The sequence below is a fragment of the Pomacea canaliculata genome, linkage group LG14 (assembly GCF_003073045.1).
Source record: "Pomacea canaliculata isolate SZHN2017 linkage group LG14, ASM307304v1, whole genome shotgun sequence".
Classification (NCBI taxonomy): domain Eukaryota; kingdom Metazoa; phylum Mollusca; class Gastropoda; order Architaenioglossa; family Ampullariidae; genus Pomacea; species Pomacea canaliculata.
The window spans coordinates 18064885-18081970 of record NC_037603.1 but is presented as its reverse complement, the minus strand read 5'-3'; the positions used below and the strand labels follow the sequence as shown (position 1 = coordinate 18081970).

Genomic DNA, 17086 nt, shown 5'->3' with positions numbered 1-17086 from the left:
TTTGAAACATTGCTAGGGTAACTAAGATAACCCTAAAAAGTATAACTAAAACGAAAAAAGAACCGAAAGGTTTAGCAATAATAATACTAATAATAATTGTAAATAATAATAATAATTGTAAATAATAATTGTAAATAATAATAATTGTAAATAATAATTATTATAAAATTATTATTATTATTCTTTACAATTCATTTTCTGTGGTGTTGAAGTACCACTTGAACTCTTGCAATGCACCCGTTTATCCGTGATTGTGTGTGTCCACTCTATATCCTTTACAAAATTACAATGCAAGTACATTTTAAAAGCTTTTAAAAAAAAATTGTAAGTGTTTCTCCCACTTTTGCTCTATCTCTCCAGAGGGTAGCCTGGGAAATATAACAGAAAGGTAAGAGCCTGCATGATCCCTTTCAAACCATGCACTTATTGATCGTTCCAGGGCCGTGCTTAGGGGCAGGCGGACGAGGCATCTGCCTAGGGCCCCGCGCTTCAAGGGGCCCCGCGCTTTTGACTGATATGGTAACTAGGCATATGGAAGTGTAGTCAGCCGTATCTGACTGCGGATTTTTCAGATGCACTAAATGGCTTGGAGGGCATTTGCACATGGCTGACAGATTATCGTCAAAATGGATTTTCAAGCTATCTGATTAATGCAAGAGAAATTGCAGAGGATTTGGCTACAGAACCAGTTTTTAAAGCTACACGAATTAGAAAGAGAAGGAGAATGTTTGATTACGAACAATACGAAGGAGAAGTGTAGAGGAAGAAATGCCCAGGAGGATTTCCGCATCAACTGCTTCAACATGATAGTGGATACAGCAATTGCGTCTCTTCAAAAGAAGATTTGAACAATTAAGGAATCATAATCAAATTTTGGATTTATCTACAACTTCAAGGAGTTGCCAAAGTCGGTGCTGAAGTCATGTGGAAAGAATTTGGAAGATGTGTTAACACATGGAGAAGCCGAGATGTCGATGGATACATGCTTGCGAGGAAATGGACGTATTGAAGTATGTTTTTTCCAGATTCTGTGCATGGAGACCTTCGTAAGATGTTGACTTTCCTCTCCATTAAAGACGATCATTCGATTTTCCGAATTTATGGATTGCCTAAGAATTGCCCTCACAATACCTGTGACAGTAGCTTCCGGAGAACGAAGTTTCTCGAAGCTGAAATTAATTAAAACTTACCTGCGGTCAACGATGTGCCAAGATCGGCTGAGGAACATGGCCTGTGGCCATACTCTCCATCGAGAACAGTGTTTCTCGGGAATGAGATTTCAGTGAACTGATTGATGATTTTTGCTTTAATGAAGGCCAGGAAAGTTCACTTGTAAATATTTTTTTAGTGTTGAAAACTGACATGTTTATTATGCCGTATGTTTACGTGTTGCTATGTTATTTGGTTACTAAATCTGAATGTCTTTAGCATGTACGTGTGTCGGGGTGTGTTGTGTGTTACCTAATGGCGGATGCAAACCCATCAACTCAACCTCAACTACGGCTGCAGACTGTAGCCTGTCTGTAGGGTTCCCTTCGTTGTAACTGTAGCACTCTAGTAGTGTACGAAGTATAATGTCTTTGGGTTGTAGATTTGCATCTATATTCCAGAATGTTCAGCACGGCAGCAATGTAAAAGGTAGAATGTCTTTGTGCGAGGGAGGAAATGATGTTCAACAATGTAGCGATGTTCAAAATGTCTTTATTGCGACGAAATAGAATGTCTGTGCGAGGAAGGGCTAGAATGTTCGAGGGTAGGGAGAATAAATAGCAGAGCTGACAGTGGTGTGGGACCTCTTTGTGAATTGGAGAGAGAGCAGTTAGGCCAGACGCTGAGCAAAACTGAATAAAACACTTCAGTGCGGAATTCAATCTTTGTTATTTCTGGTACGACAGCCCACTCTACGTAGCCATTTGACGTGTTGGTTACATAACCTATTGACGAACGTTACAAATAAATTAATCGTAGGCTTATGTTGTAATGTGTATGCAGCGTGCTATCAATGATAAAAGACGAGATATCCCTGAGGAAAAAAGTGACTTTAGATCCCAACTAAAACCGTGTGATCGTGGCGTGAGGGCCCCGCACATGCCCTTTGCCTCGGGCCCCGCGGGGGCTAAGAACGGGCCTGGATCGTTCATATATCTATCTCTCCTTCCCCATCCCATCCCCAACAAGAAAAGCTTGTTTATACGTCATTATTCAAACAGCCATTATAAGTACTATGAAACATAGCGGACAGAGCCAATGTTTGAATAATTATAGCAAAGAATGTACAACGACACAATATAATGCTTGATCACTGCGTTACATATATTACATATATATATATGTCTAATTGCAATACCGATAATTTATGAGATGAGGCAAGCACTTAATATTTTAAAAAATAAAATATGGTGGTTATAGCAGCCTGGCAGGTCAGTTCGCTCTGCCCACGCCTGTTTTATCACTGTCCCACTCCCACTGTCTGTTGCTGCTGCCAGCCGGTCTCCCCTACGCAGGCCCGGTTCTACCTATTAGGCGAACTAGGCAATCGCCTAGGGCGCAGCGACCGAGGGGGGCGGAAATATGCCTGCTGTTGTTGTTTTTTTTTTTTTTTTAATGAATAATTTTAGGGAAAATGTCATTTTCACAAAATGATATTAGCAGGACACTTTTCCTCTGCTTGTAGACTGACCACCACGCTAGTTTCTCAGTACATGTATGACAGGAAAACCCATTATCGCATTATCCAGGGCGCACCTGCAGTGACCACAGCTAACCGGCAGGCAAGTAGAGGGCGGCAGAGGGCGGGGAAGGGCGGTGTTGGTGGAGGGCACCTTTTCCTCAGCTTCTTGTTGACTTCACCCCCGAGTTTCTCCGTTCATGTAGTGATGTAGTAAGGAAACCATTATTACAGGCGCACCTGAAGTGACCAGCTAACCAGCGGGAAGAAGAGGGCGGAAGAATAGACAGCGGAGGGGCGGTTGGTGGATGGGGCCTGGACAGTGCGGACCCCTACGATGGAGTGGACCGCATTCCACTAATACCAAGCTCACCTTTCTTTCTTCTATCTTACTATTGAGAGGTTCCACACTTATGCATTGAAACACACTGCAGCTGATATCAGGGACAACAACACGACTTGAGTTTGCTACGCGAGTTTTTTTCTTGTTTTGGTCTGTGGTTATGACAACAGTTTATGCCCAATATTGTTTACACTTACGAACTTTTCAACCCGAAGGAACTTAGCTAATGTCACCAACGCGTTCTTAGTTAATAAGAGTATTAAAGTCTTTAGCAGACAAACATCAATTCAAGGTAGAGCCATTTGAAGTTTATAGCATATCTACTTACTGACACTGATGGCCTATAGTCTTGTACTTACTGTTGTGACTCAATGTCGTGATATTAACTTTCTTCTTAATTTTAAATTTCTGTCGATTGGTGTATTACGCTTAATTTTAGTTGTCAACTTGTAATGATTTATTTTTTTTATCTAAGAGTGCATCTGTTTGTCTACAGTTTGAATGGCTAGCTTGTTGTTATGGCTCCATTGACAGAATATTTTGAAATTGGTTATTAAGAGATAATGCGTACTAAGACCTACAGTCTATAATACTTCTCTTGTTTTCAACAACCCTATGCTGGGGACACCACGCAGTGTTGATCAACTGGACTGTGTTTGGGGAGCTGACACCATGATTACAACTTTGCATTGTTAGTGTCAGAAGACTCTCTCTTGACAGACTCTCTCATTGCCCGCCCACCTGTGAGGTGTGACTTTGGATGGGAACAAAGTAGCTGCTATCAGGGTGGTCTAGATGCTGGAAGCTGTGATAGCTTTGAGTTTTAGACCACACAGCAAATAAGACCAGAGCAAGGTGCTACACATTTTCTTGTCTCCATCCCCCAGTTTTTTTTTTGTGCACTCCATAAAGCCTTTTACACGAGTGTTTGAAATCCTACTCATAAGTGTAGGTTTGATTTAGGAGGCATGCAAGCATCATGTGTGGTTTGATGCACGCCTGCAATTAAAACAGACGTACCTTTCTTGACAAAAAGTAGTTCTTACTTATAACTTAATTAATCAAATCTGACAGCAAATTCTCGAAAAAGATTTAATTTTAATAAGCCATTCTTTAACACTTCTGGGGTTCTAATGCCTCTGGTCGTAATGAGTTCTTGTAGAAAACAACTTTTCTACATTTTTAAGCAGCAAACATGTAGTCAGTTCGGTTTTACTTGTTAGTCATCTGTAAGATGAGAAAGAAGAGAACCATTGAAAGCACTTGCCGATGGAGGTGCTATAGGTGGACAGGGCCCACAGGTAGCGATAATCTGTCACAGTTAATGACCAGTCCATCAGACTAGAAAGACTGGACAAGAAGTTGTGCGATGTTTACTTGATAGTTTGTCCGTTGAGATGAGAAAAGAGAGAAGAGAGAAAGATTGAAAGGACCTAAAAGTGGGGTGGTGGAGAAGGGTAGAGATAAATCTCTACCACTTTAAAGAAAGTCAGATCACATTACCAGGGCTGGACAGCCAGAGACTGGGGAAGAGGTAGTTGTAACTTTGAACTTAAAAACCACAGGAAGATGTGAAAACCTCACTTTTCTGAGCGGCTGCTGATATCTCCGTGCTGAGCTTGTTTGAATTTACTTTGTAATTGTCTGTTTTGGGAGCGATCATCCTTCCACAGTTGGAATCAGTAACAGGTTGTGAACATTTAGCGTGCCAGACTGAACAGTGCTACTGTCCTACAGCCACTTCACGACAAGTTTGTAAAGATAAAGTTTCGCATGAATTTTAATACCTCACTGTGACATAGCTGTATATAGTTTTATTAACACGATTTATGTCTTTCTTTACATTAATTTCATTTCCTTATTTCTGATAGTGCTTATTTTGATTGTGTGGATGCAACGGTTGCGATAGCGGTGGGGTGTAACTGTTTTGCAAAAACTGTTCATTGCACAAACGGGTCCGTGACAGTCTGGTGTCTTTTAGCACATCACAGTCGCTTTGAGTTCTTGAGACAGACCGCCGCAGCATTACTGGTGATATTTAAAGCCTAGCTTTCTTGTTTGAACTGCGTCCATTGAAGACAGATTTAAAACAGATTTCAGGAAGCACAGTGCATTATTTGGATTTCTTTATGATATCCAAAGCATTTCTGAAAAACCAACGAAGGACATTCTACTATCTTGCGAGGTCTTGGCAAAGGCACTAATGCACAGAGACAGCAAAGACATCGAGACGCGGAGGAACTCTGTTCTGAATTACAGGTTGTGGATAGAAGACTTCCAAACCTAAAATGAACCCAAAAAAAGAAAGTCTTAATATTCATAATCCAACAAAGCTATTTGATGCGAGCATGTTTTAGTGTCTCTCAGAATTTATTGACCCTTCCAATTTCTGTTGCCAGTGCAGAAGGGAGTTTCTCAAAATTAAAATTAATTAAAAACCATATGAGATCAACAATATTGCAAGAGAGACTGACTGGGCTGGCCACCATATCTATTGAGCATGACTTGGCAAATGCACTCAATCTGAAGGAACTGATAACTCGTTTTGCACAGCAAAAAACAAGAAAAGTGAGGTTTTAAGCATCAATTTCATGACCAGGACTAAATAAATTGCAAAACAAATGATATACCATGGTTCACTTTTTGTGAGGTGGGGGGGGGGGGCGCAGAATTTTTCTTTCGCCTAGGGCGCAACACAGCCTAGCGCCGGCCCTGCCCCTACGCCCGGATCGGCAAGGGACTGACCTGACCTGACCACTCCCACTTATCACACTGGAAAGGTTTGGCCGACGCTCATTCTCTTTTCTCCATGGAGCATGCAGTGCCTGAAATACTCTATAGCTGCCTCCGCCCCTCCTGATACTGGAAACGTTATACATGCTCTCCGGTCTACTCTGACTGTTCCTTTCTCCACTTTACTCCTGTGTTTGCGATCCTTCACGTTCCTGGCAATGCTCACTCTTGTTAATATATACAAGTCTGTGCAGTGTGTGTGTGTGCTTGACCGTAATCTCATTTGTCATTCGGCATCTGTCCCTTGCATATGTGTCTTGTAAAGCGCCTTGAGCTTGCCTTCGTGTGGGAGGCCTTTGAGGGAAACTCGGAAATGTCTATTTTTTTCTTTGCCAAACAATAGGACATTTTCACAGTAGATCCCACAGCGTGTGGTTGAAGGATTTAACACGGTGTTATCAGAATTGTAGATACTGGACAAGAACCAGCTATTCGTAGATAGCAGGAAATATTATCAGGTGCTGTGATTAGCTGACTCAAGGCAAAGTCAGAATGATACAGCACGTGCCATTTCTAGAATTATCGTCGAGAGTTATTGCTCTGCTGATCAATAAATGACTCAAGTTGTGGGTCAAAATATGGGTAAGAAAGAGGGTACAGGGTACAAGATCGAGATAACGAACAACAGGGGGAAATCATGCTTCCGGATATTTTAGCATTCAACATTCTGCTATCTTATACAAGAAAATTAACAAAAATCAAAATCTTATATGTAACGTCCGTAACGAACAATTACTCGGTCTGAAATGCATAATTACTCGATTCGTAATGTATAATTATACTCTGTCATCCACTCTGATGCACGACACAGAGTCGGACACAAGTGCAGTTGCACTTTCTTTGCTCGGACTGGCTTACATTCTGGTAAAGAGAAAGTTTAAGAACAACCTAAGGTGTGTGTGTGCTCATGAAGGTACATCTGATGCCTACCCTGAAAATGGCGAGTGCACGAGCATACGAACATCTGTTTATATTGTGTCCGTTTACCATATGACTATATATGTATCTACATGAATATATTTATATGTAGATACGTGTAATGTGTATATATATATATTGATTTCTGCCTTTTTAATTTTTCAACGTAACGGTTATTAATGACTCGGCAGCATTCAATTGTTCACTTTAACACTGGCGGTTACTTTGCGCTGGGGTCTAAGAAGAGCTTTATACAAATAATTTTCTGTCGATTAAGCTTTTAGAGTAAAACATGCTTCATCATAATATGCTCTGCCAGCAGGAGACAATGCATACGCTAATAAGTGGGGCACCCTACTTCATACATCTTGATAATTATGTTTACATACCGCTGCTTCAACAATGCAACAGTCGACTTCACTGTGACTACTTTCAGTTAACAAAGACAACACTTGTAGAGCATAAATAAATGAAAAAAATTTGATAAATAATAAAAAAAGAATTCTTATATCTGTCACTTGTCCCTTTATCGCGTTTCACAGCATTCATAACAATTCTCCCAACCGGCATGCTTTTTTTTTGTTTTTATTTTGTGAGATTATTTTTCATGAGCGGGTTTAGATTTTCCCTTTCCGTTGAAAGGGTGGGTGGGTAGAAGTCTGATCACCACATGAGGTCGCGAAAGCAACACCCGCCTCTTTTATTGCCAAAGATTGCGAGGCGGTAACAGACCGCGTAATGCTCGGTGTATGGTAACGGTAACACTCGTCTATATAAATAGTTCACTAAATCCAACTCGCAGCTCACACCTGTTTCAGCGCGTGACAAACCCATAGGGCAGTAAATTAAAATCAGAGATTGATAGACGTAGGGAGAAGATGTCCTCCACCCGGGAAGGCGACGACAGCTTCGTGTTTTGTGGTACGGTGGCGCACTCTACCCCTACGAACGCTCTCGACATCAGGGAGAACGCCATTCTGGGAGTAGCAGGAGGAAAGGTAGGACAACTTTCTTTCTGAATGCGATGCTGTCAGTCAGTCTCTGCTTCAGATGTTGCACGGTGTTAAAAGCAGAAGAAAATTCAGCAAAGAAAGGCCTGGCATGAGCTCTATGTTTATCCAGATGTTTATACAGAGTATTAAGCATAAACAGTATAAATCATCGACATCTCTTCCAGCTCTGTAGGCAAACAGCAGCGGGTCAAGATGTGGATCAACAGCAGTCATAACCTCGTTCCTGGCAATTTGTTTTCAAGTGATTTCATGATAAATCAAGTAAGAACGACTGGTCTGAAGTCGTTGGGTTGACTGAGCCTAATTTTATGATGTGTGAAAGTTTCCAACTGGCGGACATGTGGCCGGAAGCTACAGAGAGCTGGAACAGATGTTGTAAAACAGTAATGGAGGGTGGGGCTGGATATCTGTGAGATTTCAAATTACAAACATCAGTCAGTGCCACACACACATATACGTCAGAAGGAGATATCTACTAAAGGAGATTACAATTTTGTTAAAAATGATTCAATGATAATGTTTTGTGTCATCGCAAAACTCATAAATTCTTCTATCACTATAGTTTATTTTCAAATAGAACGTGGGCTATCATGTTTCATAGAATTCAATATACCACGTGTGGACTATGTATTGATTCAACGACTGAAGTGTGTGCTCACCCCAGCTGGAACTACTTCTTGTCACCTTCACCTATTTCTTTTCTGTGCCAACAGTTCAGCATCTCAGCATGAAACTAATTGTGTGAAGGTCAAATAACCTGTATGGAGTCTTGTCATATCTCGAGATAAGCTGTCTCGACAAAAAGGCCATAGACCGCATTGTTGGACTGGGCCAACTGAGGTCATAAATCTTTCATCTCAGTCGTCGTCTAAATTTGCTGACAATCCTTGCATGTGAAAAATCAGCCTCGATTCGAAATGTTTAGTTTAAGAAATATTTTAAATTTTTTCATGAAAACAGGGAAAACCAATCAACTGCGTGTATTGTACCCGTTCCGAAGACAATTTCAGAGCGTATTAACAATTATAGACCAGTGTCCTTAACATGAATGTATTAAAGAAAACCATTAAAGCACTGATTCTAAATGGCACTGAAAAATGTCTTGACCCACTGCAAGTTACATACCAGACCAAGAGAGATGGTAATGATACTAAACTGTTTATACTTTGTGTAAACCAGGGGTGGGGAACTTTCCTTTCCTCCAAGGGACATTTTAATATTTATAATATCATATGTAGACCATACAAAATTATCTACTTAAAATTAGTTTGCTTAATTTTGTCAAGCTGTACTTTCGTCACAGTGTGTTTAAATTTTTGCAACATGTACACCAGCCTGCCTGGCGCTGAGTCGTCACAATCTGCCTTGGTAATTAGGTGAACAAAAAATACGGTCTACCACCATGATAAGCATAGCGAGATAACTGTCATGAGTCTGTGAAATGTATGTTTATAATTAGAAAGATCCTAGAGGAGACATAGTATAATCCACAATTTTCTCTTCATGGTTGTGCAGTGAAAGTACTTTAATAATAATAACCTCTATTTAGTACACACTCACTTCTTCCAGATGAAGGAATCATGGGATTTACAAAGTGTCTGCACAGACATGCTTGCACATGGACAAATAAGCTCATAAAAGCAAACGAATTTTTACCAGCCAAAGATTTTTCATTTACTTATCTTTTGGAAATACATGAAAGGATAACGTCGGACACTTGTAGGCGAATTGAGCATTAAAGTGCACATCAATGTCCACGATTTCATTTTTTAATTGTATGAGCCGACGTGGTTGAAGAGCGATAGACGTGTATCAACAACCAGCACATTCTGAAAGTAGTCTACCCTCGGCTTGCCGTTGTTTCATAATTATGATCACTGGCGTCATGAATCGTTTACTTTCTGATTAATAGATATCAGCGAATACTTGTCAATGGCACTTTTTTTTAACTCCATCACAACGTACAATGGCTCATCCCAAGGCTGTATTTTATCTCCACTTCTGTTTATCCTGCATACCAACGGTTATCACAATATCCACCACTGGGTGGCCCAGAGTGACCTCCAGACTCTGTGTGACAGGAAGACATTTTCAAAAGTGTCTGCAGTTCTGTGTGACGAGTGGCATGTCCTATCGGGAGAGTTCCCCCAGCTTTCGTCGGACCGCCGATTGTGTGTGGCAGGGCGCAGGACCAACACTGAGACTGTTCTTTGCTTCAGCCATGCGTCTACCCTACATAGCCATCAGGGACTGATGTGTTGGTTACACTTATTTCGAATGTTTTCGTGTGTGAACGAATTTAAATCACTTGCGACTCTGAACTGTGATTGTAAGAGGGTCTATCTGTGTTGGCAGGCATGAATGCATGATGTTATTGCCGATTCTTATTGTTCTGCTGCGTTAAATTGTTCTAGCCCTCGCTTTTGTACAGAACTGCTATTAATATTGTCCGCTAGGATAAAGTGTTATCTTAACTGCGAAAATGTGGTTGGAGGAAAGTCTCAACATACATCATCTGTTTTACCTTTTTTTAAATGTAACAAGACATTTCCATTTGTTTGACAAGCAGGGCATTTAACTGTGGCACATTTTCAGAACCTTGAATGCCTGTTGACTTCACAGAGAAACCCTTCATGTTCCGTATTTTTACATCGTTGTCTTCTCAAATTTTTTTCCATCACAGGTAATATTTTTCGATCATCAAAGCCGTTTGCAGCAGCTGCTGCAGGAACACGAAATTGATCAAGAAAATGTACATCAGCTGACGAACGGGTGAGTAATGGTTGAAACAACGTATGCTGTTTGCTGCAGAGATAAGCATAGATAGATCGAAAAATTGAAATAAATTAATAGAAGGACGCTATAAAAAAGCAACGTTTTAAAAGAGCATTAAAAAAATCAGAGACATGTACGTCCTTCCCCCCCCCCTACCACCACCACAAACACATTACTTGCGCTCGCCCCACTTCCCACAGATCATGAAATATTTTCTTTTATAGGCAGTTTCTGATGCCTGGTCTAGTGGACTGTCATTTCCACTCGCCACAGCTGTCCATACAAGCTCTGGGCACGGACCTGGGTCTCCTAGACTGGCTAGACACATACACTTTTCCAGCAGAAGAAGGCTTCTCGTCTGTCGAGTTCGCTCGAAACGCACACGAAAAAACTGTGGTGAGAGAGATGCTCTTGAGCAGGATTATCACTGATGTCTGCCAATAACATGCTGTTCAATTTTGCACCTCCACCGAGAGCTGATGCATGTATTCGCATGACTGATTTGTGATCCTTGCTTCTTCTGAAGAGTGTGCGTGGGTGCGTGCGTGCGTGCGTGCGTGCGTGCGTGTGGATTATCTGTGGATACTAGGCACAAGGATGATCGAATGTGACTTCTAGTAGCCACCAGCCATTATGTCATAGTCATGCAGTGTTCGTTTACACTCAGGGTAGGCGTAGGAAGAAGCAAGGACCTCACATTCGACACACACACACAAAAGTACAAAGCGAAAAGCAGACGAAGCACGAGCTCTCGTTCTAATTTACAGGCTTACACTCAGCCACTTGTCAAATAGAACATGACTTAATGACAATAATTTTAAACGAAGAAATTATTATACTGTATTTTAAAATTATCTTCGACATTTAAGAATTCGTTCATGGTTTTTTTCTTATCATTGAACAGAAGCGGACTTTGCGTTGCGGTACCACTGCCGCCGCCTACTACTCCACCATTCACCGCGAGACCACAATGTTCCTATGTGATTTTGCCGGTATACTGGTCCTGAAAATACTTCAGAAATAAATAATTTATATATACGTCCTGCAAATAAATAAAAAAATTAATAAGAAATATAAACAATGCCGAGACTAACAATATTCCTAATTTTTTATGATCTTTGATGAGCACAGCATACAGGACTAAGAAGTAAAATTGATGAAGCAAACAAAATAAAGCTAGACGCAAAATTTTCTTTAAAAGATATTTTATTTCTTACGAGCAGAAAACCTCGGACAAAGGGCATTTGTTGGAAAGGTTAACATGGATATGAAGGCTCCTGACAGCTACAGGGAGACAACCGAGGAATCCTTAGCCGAGACAGCCAGGTATTACCGAACCTTCGCGGTCTGTTCAAAATGATCTCGCTCCCGGTTCCCTGGATCCTTCTCTACATGCAATTAAAAATAAACTAATAAATGAATACAAAATAAACAAAATAGTGGGTATGGATGTGTCATGGTATTCTTGATTACTGCTGTGCTGTGTGATTCTACCCCTTGCTTCTGTATAGAGCTGCTACTAATTGCTCTCGGGATAACTATAAAGTCATATCTGGTGAGCGAAGGATATATTTTGCGAATTCTACTGACTTTCATTGTTCTGAATATATTTCAGGTTTATCAAGGATGTGCTTGAACGTAAGGTATATATGTGTCTTCACTTATAGGTTTTTAAGTCTTTGTGTTAAAATACTCTCTCAAGAAAAGAGAGTGTTTTGAAATGTTTGAATAAATGAATAAATAGTAAGTGACACTATCGAACAGATGAATGAATAAGTGGCTGTTTTATTTTACCAGTGTCCGAACTTTTTTTTTTTTTTGGCTTTAAATGGAACCCTTTCACAGAAAAAAAAGACATTCGTTCACACAGTTGTACGTGTGCCCCAACATTCCCTTACTCCGAACCCGCGCACAAACCACACTGCTAATACGCACATATAAAACACACACACACACCATGCACTCAAACATTCACACATACAAAAATATGCACCTAAACACAATGCCAAACTCACCAAATTTAACCAGTCACCCACACATGCGCACACACACACACACTGTCTCTCTTATCCATCACACAGGTGAAAACACACTCGTTCACTCACTCACCAAATAACTCCTCCATTTGCTCATTCATTCATTCATTTCCACAGCCATTATATATGCTTGCAACATACCGTTCACTCAAATGCTTCATCTTCTACCCCAATGTCCAGAGTGTCACACAGTTTGTGTTCTTTTATTCGTTCTTTTTCTCCTGCAATGCTCCCCACCTCCTATCAACTCTTAATTGTCTCCTTGCAGTATTCCCTCGTCACCCCCGTCATCACCCCGAGGTTCGCTGTCAGTTGCAGCAAGCCTCTTCTCGATGGCCTCGGTCGCATGGCGAAAGAGTACAATCTACCTGTACAGGTGAGCACATTTACACACGTTAGACCTCAGACACTACTTACTAGCAAAGAGAGCCCGTGGTTGGATGTTCTCGACGTTGTGTTTTGGGCATCGAGGATGTAACTTACTAATAGGCTGATAACTTTTTGTCAGACCCACCTGAATGAGACAACAGAAGAAAGAAAGTTAGTGTTGGAGCTGCATCCAGGTAATGCCACTTACACAGAGGTGTACGACAATGCAAACCTTCTAGGACCAAAGGTAAGATGGTCTCAAAAAATTACGAAAAGTGTACATCCCCCCGCCTCCTTACCTCCACCAAACAATTGCTTTGTATTATTTTCATCAGATATATCAGAATGGAAAATCACAAACTATTTAATTTTGTTGTCACTGCCAGTCTACGTTTGGTGAAGGCTAAAATTAAGTTGAATGCAAAATTATTTTGAAGAGTAGGCTTGCTTCATCAGAAAATACTAAATTCCTCAAATCTGAGCGAAAATGTGTGTTCCATTCAGATATAAACTAGATAATGTCGGCTCCATTATTGTATTACAGCTTCCAGTCCACACTTGCTGTTCTCAAAATTAAGAAATAAATGAAATATCTACCCCGTATTTTGTAATTAACTAGTAACAACTGTTACTGTTGGTACTCTTGCATCTAACTTGAAATTTAAAGATTAATTCATTTAAATGAAAAGAAAACTATAAATTTTTTAGATAAGTAAACAATGATGAATTAAAAAAAAACTTCTCATGACGAGCAAAAACGCTTATTAATCTGCGAGAGAGGATGACTGTTGTCTAGACCAGTGAAAGAACTCGTTTGTACATAATAATAATAATTCTAGTAATAAGTGAGAATACTGTTGCAGACGATATTAGCTCACTGTATCCAGTCAAACGACAACGAGATCGACATCATCAAAACCCGTGGCTGCGGGGTGATCCACTGCTCATGCTCCAACATCACGTGAGTAACGGTTGGTGGAATTCCCCACGACTGCTGCAACGCGGAACTTTCCAAATAAGAGAAAACCACTCGTAAATTAATTTTAAGTACTTGTTGAATTTATCTTGATTGACGTGGACTGAATTTTTGTATTTGCGCAAGTGATAGCATTCATGGATCTGATTTATTTTCAGTTTGCGAAGCGGCGTAATGGACCTTCGTAAATTTTTAAACTATGGAGTGAAATTAGGATTGGGAACTGGTAGGTCATGTGACTTTCACTTGAACATTTTTTTTTTCTAAAATACTTACGCCTCCACAGTCATAACAGTTGACATAAAGCAATTATTTACAATTAAACTTGATCGTAGCAGATGAGTTTATGACAAACAAGTTAATAATATGCTAGACCTGAGGTTGACAGAAACTGACTCTAGTCAGAGCTACAGTGAACTAAAATTACAGCAAAAAACTGCAAGTTTCATGGAATAACAGTAACATTCAATGGAGTCACTAGAGAAGTTAATGGAGCTTTTAGCTGATATAACGAAAACCTACAAAAGAGCTCATTCATTCTTTTTACTTTGACGGTAAAATTCCGCAGCAAATTGCGAATAAGTAAATGGGGCTACTCCAGTACTGGAATCGAGATCCAAAAAGCAACAAAGTAAACAAAGCAAAAAACAAAAAACAAACAAACAAACAAACAAAGAAAAACAAACAAACAACAAAAAAACCAACAAAAAACCCCAAGAAAAACAGCAGCAGCAGCAGCAGCAACAACAACAACAACAAAAACACAAGCAAGCAAAACAACAAACAAACATAAAACAACAAACAAAAATAACATACGAACAAAAAGCACGAACCTGCCAAAATGACAAAAAAAAAAAAATAAATAAATAAAAATAAATAAAACAGAATAACAATTAAAAAATTTGATTTAAGAATTATATCAAGTTAAGAAAATCCGATCTGAGCAGACGTTGGTGCCGGCTACACACCGTCCATCTTGTCCGCCATGCGGCACTCTGTCGACGCGTCCAACATCCTGGCCATCAAACACGCCCAGCAACAAGTTCAGAATGGCCACCCACGAATCCCTTACGAGCCGATCACCATCTCCGAGGCCTTCCGCCTGGCTACCCTGGGTGGCAGCGAAGGTGAATTTTTTCCTATAGTGTTTCTGATTTTAAAAAAAGTCATTCTTCTATGATGTTCGTAAATGCTACTAATGTTAGTAAAGTTAGTTCGTGGCACTGTTCCCTCTGCAAAATAGTGAGATGAAAGAAAAGTTTTATAAATATTTATGGACAATAGTATGTAGTCTTTTTCTTAATGCGTAGCTTCTTATGTTGAAACAGATTTTAAAAAATGATATTATGTAACTGAAAAGATTTTTCTAAATATTATTAATAAAATTTGCGTCAAAAATGCAGAAATAAGCAGCAAGAACAAGAAGGAAAAAAAAAAAAAAAAAAAGGATGTAAAGAAGTGTGAAAACTTTAGACAGATAACGACTAAGCAAAATTAAAAAAAAAAACAAAACAAAAAGGTGAAAGATTATAAAATGCACCAAGCATAATGGTACAATTATTAAGTGGAACCTTAAGCATCCTTTGCTTCTCTGCTGTCCTCAAGTCCTGGGTCTCAACTGCGGAAACTTTGAGAGTGGGCGAGAGTTCGACGCCTTGCTGATCGACCCCAACACCAGCAACTCCCCCCTCGACATTTTCCTTCTGATAAAGCCGAAGACATCGTCAAGAAATTCCTCTACACAGGTAAGTTGAGGAGAATAGTGGAAGCAATAACACTCAGCGCAGAGACCGTGTAAAGCATTTGCTTGATCATGATAAGCCAACACACACATATTATATGGTGGTTGTCTACTAGAAGTCACATTCGATCATCTTTGTGCCAAGTATTCACAACCAGCCAACGAATAAAGCTACTAGAAGTTTCTTGAGCACGAGGCTTTCATTTGTTCCAGGAAATGAAAACAACATGGCTGCCGTGTACGTTAAAGCACGACGGGTACTGTGACTTGTACACCCTTGTACACCTGCAGATACCGGTGCTGCATGGTGCAGGGCGACCGTCTGAGTGCAGCGAATCACCTGCTGCACTTACTGATGTTTATTGCATCATCACATACTCGGTGGTTGTGATACCCTGAAGACGTCAAATGAACATTTCGAGAATGTGATAGATTCATCCCTCCCTCCTCCACCAACCACTAGTTTGTTGAAGCCTGTGATTCAATATTTCTTACATTTTGCTCGTTTTTATTTTTCCTTTTATTTATTCATTTTTGTCTCTTTCACTTTGTATTTATTAATTTTTTTCTATTTTACTTTAAATTAATTCACTCGGTCGGTCTTTCGTTCGCTCGATCGTTCGTTTTTGAAATCACAAGCGTCATTGCAGCTTGGCTATTCAACTGATAAACTATACATTTCTTTTTTTTTCTTAAGTTTTCGAAAGACTTCTAGTTTATAAGCATACATCTATTTTACTCGTCAATATTTTTTTTAATGAACGTAGTATATTTCTTTATTAGACTTTAAGAGTTGTTTTTCGAACATAAATAAATTTTCGTATCAGGCCTTTATAGTTTTTTTCAACTAGGAGTTTTGTACAACAATTACACCAAGGGTACAATATAAAAGGTAGACAATACACCTCGGATACAGTAAACAGTGTAGAGGGTGCAATAACTACAAAGGGTGCACAATCTACAAGTAGTGTACTGTGTACACTACAACAAAACCTGTTCAATCAGGAGTGCATGACACCAAGAGTACAAGAGGCACAGCACAGTGTCAGACCAGTAAAGTACAACAATACAGTAGAACTGGAGGCTCATGGCACCATGAATACAGAAGAAGAGGTTCACAGAAAAGTGCCAGTCCTGTATAACAATATAATACAACCAGCAGTACATGACACCATGGGTACAACAGGCACAACACGGTACAACTACAATACAAGTCATTAAGTACCACTAGGAGTAAATGACATCATGAGTATAAGTATAGTAGTATGAGTATAGTACGACAAAACACAGCACGAGCACAGTACCGGGTGAGTACAGTGTAGTCATACAACACACTCCGACAGCAATAGGAGACAATGCACAACGGTAAATTCACCATGAGTATACTGCATCTTGATATCAATGCAGGTACAGTGCAGTACGAGTCCAAATGACCAAAGTTTAAAGGGTAAAGG

The 17086-nt window shown here is 39.9% G+C and overlaps 1 protein-coding gene across 5 annotated transcripts; it reads left to right on the top strand.

Annotated features, from left to right (window-relative positions):
- Positions 1-5733: 5733 nt before the first annotated feature.
- LOC112555039 (guanine deaminase-like) lies at positions 5734-16447 on the top strand. Of its 5 annotated transcripts, none has more exons than XM_025223175.1 (13): positions 5734-7720; positions 10419-10507; positions 10735-10906; positions 11415-11502; positions 11734-11836; positions 12126-12153; positions 12815-12922; positions 13055-13162; positions 13779-13876; positions 14050-14117; positions 14839-15018; positions 15497-15636; positions 15846-16447. In XM_025223175.1, exons 1-13 carry the CDS (start codon positions 7601-7603, stop codon positions 16029-16031), a joined length of 1488 nt encoding a protein of 495 aa, XP_025078960.1. In that variant the 5' UTR covers positions 5734-7600; the 3' UTR covers positions 16032-16447. The 5 variants fall into 5 exon arrangements, with proteins under 5 accessions (XP_025078960.1, XP_025078961.1, XP_025078962.1 ...); XM_025223176.1 differs by having other exon boundaries at positions 7619-7996; XM_025223177.1 differs by having other exon boundaries at positions 7619-8876.
- Positions 16448-17086: the final 639 nt, after the last annotated feature.